The 5555-nt window shown below is 49.5% G+C and overlaps 1 protein-coding gene and 1 non-coding gene across 2 annotated transcripts; both read left to right on the top strand.

Moving 5' to 3' along the window:
- The first annotated feature begins 1097 nt into the window (after positions 1-1097).
- Positions 1098-3707, top strand: RPS20 (ribosomal protein S20). The gene is made up of 4 exons (XM_015855656.1): positions 1098-1230; positions 2583-2682; positions 3182-3255; positions 3482-3707. The coding sequence occupies exons 1-4, from the start codon at positions 1228-1230 to the stop codon at positions 3662-3664; spliced, it is 360 nt and encodes a 119-aa protein (XP_015711142.1). The 5' UTR covers positions 1098-1227; the 3' UTR covers positions 3665-3707.
- Positions 3045-3109, top strand: LOC116653059. Its single transcript, XR_004306467.1, has one exon. It is a non-coding gene; the product is annotated as a small nucleolar RNA U54 (small nucleolar RNA).
- Positions 3708-5555: the final 1848 nt, after the last annotated feature.

Genomic DNA, 5555 nt, shown 5'->3' with positions numbered 1-5555 from the left:
GAGAGCAATGAGTGCTCTCAAGAGATGCCAATAAAACCAGGAAACAAATTCACAGAATCACAGAATGACCTGGATTGGAGACCTCAAGGATCATGTAGTTCCAACCCCCCTGCCTGCCAGGGCCACAACATACACATTTACTAGATCAGGTTTGCCCAGGGCCCTGTCCAACCTTGTCTCTTGAACACCTTCAAGGCGGGGCATCCACAACCACCCTGGGCAAGCTTGTTCCCAAGAGCCTAACCACTCTTCTAGTGAAGAAATCTCCCCCTAACATCCAACCTAAATCTCCTCTTTTAACTTAAAACCATATTCCCCGTGTCCTGCATTGTCGAGCCCTTTTGAAGAGTTTACTCCTCTCTGGGAGTAAGTTCCCTTCATATTGAAAGGCTGCAATGAGGTACCCCGCAACCTTCTTTTCTCCAGGCTGAACAAGCAACTCCCTCAGCCTGTCCTCATAGGGGAGTGCTCCAGCCCCCTGATCATCTTCGTGGCCCTTTCTTGGACCCTTTCCCAAAATCTCTATGTCTTTTTTGTACTGAAGGTCACACCGGACACAGTACTCCAGATGGGGCCTCACAGAGCAAAGGTAGAGAGGGCCCAATCACCTCTCCTATCCCTGACTGCCACCCTCTCCTGATGGAGCCCAGGATCCATATGCTTTCCAGGCGCCAGAGGCGCAATGCTGGCTCATGTTGAGGTCTTTGGTCCATCAGGACCCCGGCGCAGACTGACTCTTAAGGGCCACTCCTCCCAGCCTGCTTACGGTGCCTGGGGTTCTTTCCGGCCCAAGTGCTAAAAACCATTGCATTTGGGCCGCTGTTGAACTCATTAGGTTCACCCGAGCCCAGCTTTCCAGCCTGTCAAGGTCCCTCTGAATGGCATAAATTCAAGTCCCTAAGCCCGGCCATGAACGAAAGAAACACTCCCGCATCGCCACTCATCCAGCAGCACCAACGAGCTTCCAGGCCGTGCTGCTACATCTCCCTCACCAACCCCACATAACACAGCAGACCAGCACATCCACCCCCGCCTCTTCCGGGCGCCGGCCCCGGTGTGAAAGGTCCCGAAGCGCCCGGATGGAGGCGGTGCCTATACAACCTATATAACCCGCCCGCCGCCGCAGCTCCCTCCTCTCGCCGCCTCCTCCTGGCTCACCGCTGTTCGCTGGGCCTCGCGTCGCGCCCCGCCCGGGAATAAGTCGGCCAGGAAGGCCCCGCTGCCGCCATGGTGAGGCGGGGGGCGACGGAGCGGGGGGGAACGGGTGGGGGGCAGCGCCGCGTGGATCCGCCGGGCCCTGCCGGCCGTGTGCCGCCCGCTGGGCCTGGGCCCGGGCCCGAAGCGCGGCGCTGGGGCGGGGCGAGGCCGCGTGTGGCCGCGGAGCGCTGCGGGGCGGCCGTGTGCGATCGGCCCCGTGGGCCGCCTTGGGGAGAGCTCGGGCTCTAGCGCCTGGCTTTAGTGGGGGCTCTTACCCGAGGAGCTTACCCGAGGGTCGGACGGAGAAACGCCGCGCTTCTTGTTGTTTCTTTCTTTTTTAATGCTTCTTTACTGTGTGTTTTCCCATCCTTTTATAGGTTCGCTTTAATACAGCCCCTCACAAACGTTTAATTGCACTGATCTCTTCAGATCAGTGCCAGAAGTAGCACGGTCAGGCTTTCTGGTCAGATGTATCTCTTTGCTCAAAGTTGTGCCCGTTTAGCTGATATCCTCGTTAGGATTTATAGTGGGGCTGTTAGGGTGGTAGAATTTTACAGGCGTTTGGATACGAGTCACACAGGGGTTGGAAGGCACCTCTGGAGGCCATCTGGCCCTGCTCTCTTTAAAGCAGGTTCCCAAGAGTAGGTCACACAGGTGAGTTTTGAGTATCTGCAGAGATGGAGGCTCTGCAGCCCCACTGGGCAGCCTGTTCTGCTGCTCCATTGCTCTGACAGTAACAAAGTTCTTCCTTAAGTTTGTATGAAACTTCCTGTGTTCTGGTTTTGGACCATGCACTTTTTTCTGTTGCTGCATACCACCATAGAGTCATCTTGCCCAATAAACTTGGTTCCTGCGCTTCAGATATTCATAAATAGCGATGAGATCCCCTCTCAGTCTTCCCAGGGATGATCAGTCCCAAGGTCTCTCTGCATTTCCTCTTAAGGGAGGCACTTCAGGCCTCTAATCACCTTTGTATCCTCCCACTGGTCTCTCTTCAATAGTTCCCCGCATTTCTTGGAACTGAAGAGCCCACAGCTGGACACAGTATTCCAGATGCAGCCTCACCAGGGTAGACTAGTAGGGAAGGACAAGAATCAGTCATGATCAGTGCCTGGACAGGCTGCTTTATATGTAGGCAAATCAGGCAGAGGTGTTACCGAAGCTTTCCACCCTGCAAAGCAGTTACTCTTCACACTGCTTCTCACAGCAATGACTGCTCTCATCATCTTTTATTACCACTGTTTGGACAGTGCCGTTGTACCTGCCCGATCACATCAAGCATATAACATAGTCCCAAAGCCAAATTGTACTTCACATTCCACAAACCCGTTTTCGGTTGTGTTAGTTGGTGCTGATTGTAGCGTTTGATCTCTCTCACGTTTCAGGCGTTTAAAGATACTGGCAAGGCACCTGTGGAGCAAGAGGTAGCAATTCATCGCATCAGAATTACTTTGACCAGTCGCAATGTCAAATCACTTGAGAAGGGTGAGTGATACTTCATTTTCTTTTAAACTAAAGTAGCACTAAGAGAGAGCTTCTGTCCCTCTGTTTTTCTGGGGATGTTACTGTTGGAGTGTTGAGAACCCAAAGGCATTGGTTTTCTTCATTGATACTTTGTCATGCTTGTCATTAAGTAGTCAGCAGCTCAACGTTCAGTAAGGCATTAATAAATTCCATTTAGGAACTGTGTTGGCAACATTTAAATTGAATATTATAAATGTAAAAGCAATACTTGTTGCCTGATTTTTGGGTTGCTGGCGGCTCAAATATGGGTTAAGTGGTACTAACAACTTTCTATTGCTGTTGTGATTGTTTTTCTGCTGTAAGTCTTTTTATGTCAATGCTGTTGGCTGTGAGGATAAACCTAAACCTGAATTGCAGTGATCATTTAATACGCTATTCTGAGCCAACGTATCTTGTAAAAGTCTCTGTTTAAAACAACAAACAAAAGATCCACAAGCCTAAAACCATTCTGTGTTTTCAGTCTGTGCTGACTTGATCAGAGGCGCTAAGGAGAAAAACCTGAAAGTGAAAGGACCTGTGCGCATGCCCACCAAGGTATTTAAACCTGATAAAAACCATGTTGTGTTTCTAAAATGTCTATAAAACAAAAAAAAAAAAAAAGCTGAGATAAAAAGCAATACTACTAAATGGAGGGTTGTTTTATAAAGACGTAATGGCATATCTACGTTCTTTGATGCTTTGAGAACCGTTGCGTGATAAAAGTAGAAAGGGCTTCTTGTGTACATCAGCTTGATACCCTGTGTTTATGGTTTTGCTTCAGACTCTGCGCATCACTACCAGGAAGACACCTTGTGGTGAAGGCTCCAAGACCTGGGATCGTTTCCAAATGCGGATCCATAAGCGACTCATTGACTTGCACAGCCCTTCTGAGATCGTGAAGCAGATCACTTCCATCAGCATTGAGCCAGGCGTAGAAGTTGAAGTTACTATTGCCGATGCCTAAATCGTAGTCATCTACTTTGAATAAAGCTGGCTTACAAATTTTCTTTGCTGTCTTTTTTTGTATTTATGCCAAGAGTCTGTTGTGGTTCTCTGATTTTCCTCAATAAGGACATAACCAAAATGCTAGATGGGAAGATCGCATTTTCCTGACATTATTTTTCAGGAAGGACACATGAATTGTGAGATGATGAAATTTGGGCATCGTAATTTGATTAGAGATTGGTGACTATATGGATGTGCAGCACTTAAACCCTTTATGGAAGCATTGTAACTTGGGGTTATCTGAGTTATCACAGAATCACAGAATTGTAGGGGTTGGAAAGAACCTCTAGAGATCAGAGAGTCCAACCCCCCTGCCAAAGCAGGCTCCCTACACCACATCACACAGGTAGGCGTCCAGGCAGGTCTTGAATATCTCCAGAGATTATTACTATTAGTTCTCACACATTTAAGTTGATGTTGCCATTCTGGCTTCTCCAAGCACTGAGTTAACTGCAGTTAAAAAAGCAGGAACAAGGGCATATGCTTGTGTGGAGCTTGATGTTGCCTTCACCAAGATACAAACCAGTGTGATATCTTGAGCCACCTTTGACAAGGGATTTAGGAGTCCCTTGTCTGCACACTTGTCCCAATGACATTAATTGTCAAGGTTTAGAAGGATCTATCTATGGGATCTTCTGTACTAACATGAGAGAAAACTTCCCTGTGAGAATGACAGCACTGAAACAAGCCACACATGGAGGTGGTGGAGTCTCCTCTGGGGGTGTCCAAGACAGGTGCTTTCTGTGTGAGCTATTTTAGCTGGGGTTGGACTCGATGACCTATAGAGGTCTGTCCCAACTGCTCTGATTCTGTGATGAGCTGCCCTAGAACAGTCTGAAGAGCTGTAGGAGAGGTGAGAAACCTCGTCATATTAAACCTTGTTGCATTTGTGGACAGCCAATGCCTGCTTCTGCTGAGGAGCTGGTATGTCATTGCTCTCATCCATCTCATCCCTGGTTAGCCCAGCCAGCCTAAGGCTCTCACAGGGAATTAAGCGAGCTGTGACTCTCCCCTGCCTTCCTGATTGCTTTGATAATGCCTCACCAACATACCGCGTGGTGTCACAGAATCACAGAATTGTAGGGGTTGGAAGGGACCTCTAGAGATCATCGAGTCCAACCCCCCTGCCAAAGCAGGCTCCCTACACCATGTCACACAGGTGGGCGTCCAGGCGGGTCTTGAATATCTCCAGAGAAGGAGACTCCACCACCTCCCTGGGCAGCCTGTGCCAGTGCTCCGTCACCCTCACTGTAAAGAAGTTCTTGTGCACATTCGTGTGGAACTTCCTATGCTGTACTTTCATCCCATTACCCCTAGTCCTGTCCCCACGCACTACTGAAAAGAGACCAGCCTCACCACTATGGCTCCCACACCTCAGGTATTTATAAACCTGGATCAAATCCCCTCTCAGCCTTCTTTTCTCAAGGCTAAACAGACCCAGTTCCCTAAGTCTCTCCTCATAGGGGGGATGCTCCAGGCCCTTCACCATCTTAGTGGCCCTCCGCTGGACTCTTTCCAAGAGATCCCTGTCTTTTTTGTACTGGGGAGCCCAGAACTGGACACAATATTCCAGATGAGGCCTCACCAGGGCAGAGTAGAGGGGGAGGATCACCTCCCTTGACCTGCTGGACACGCTCTTTTTAATACACCCCAGTACGCCACTGGCTTTTTTGGCTACAAGAGCACACTTGTGTGTCAAACACACAACAGCCGCACTAACTCTGTATAACTTCTGATGGGAATATTTACATGCCCGTACCTCTACCCTCCCTCCAGCATCGCACTTTTCTGTCTCTCAGCCCCGCTCTCCGCCCATCCCGCCACATCCCTCTGAGGAGCGGCCCCTCAGC

Source organism: Coturnix japonica, chromosome 2 (assembly GCF_001577835.2).
Source record: "Coturnix japonica isolate 7356 chromosome 2, Coturnix japonica 2.1, whole genome shotgun sequence".
Classification (NCBI taxonomy): domain Eukaryota; kingdom Metazoa; phylum Chordata; class Aves; order Galliformes; family Phasianidae; genus Coturnix; species Coturnix japonica.
The sequence above is the reverse complement of the archived record's forward strand: the minus strand, read 5'-3'. Positions and strand labels throughout refer to the sequence as shown.

Bases quoted from the DNA above. Each gene is read 5' to 3' on its own strand.
- RPS20 (XM_015855656.1), top strand. The intron at 2,683-3,181 runs GTGAGTGATACT...CTGTGTTTTCAG, and splicing joins TGTCAAATCACTTGAGAAGG to TCTGTGCTGACTTGATCAGA. The intron at 3,256-3,481 runs GTATTTAAACCT...GTTTTGCTTCAG, and splicing joins CTGTGCGCATGCCCACCAAG to ACTCTGCGCATCACTACCAG.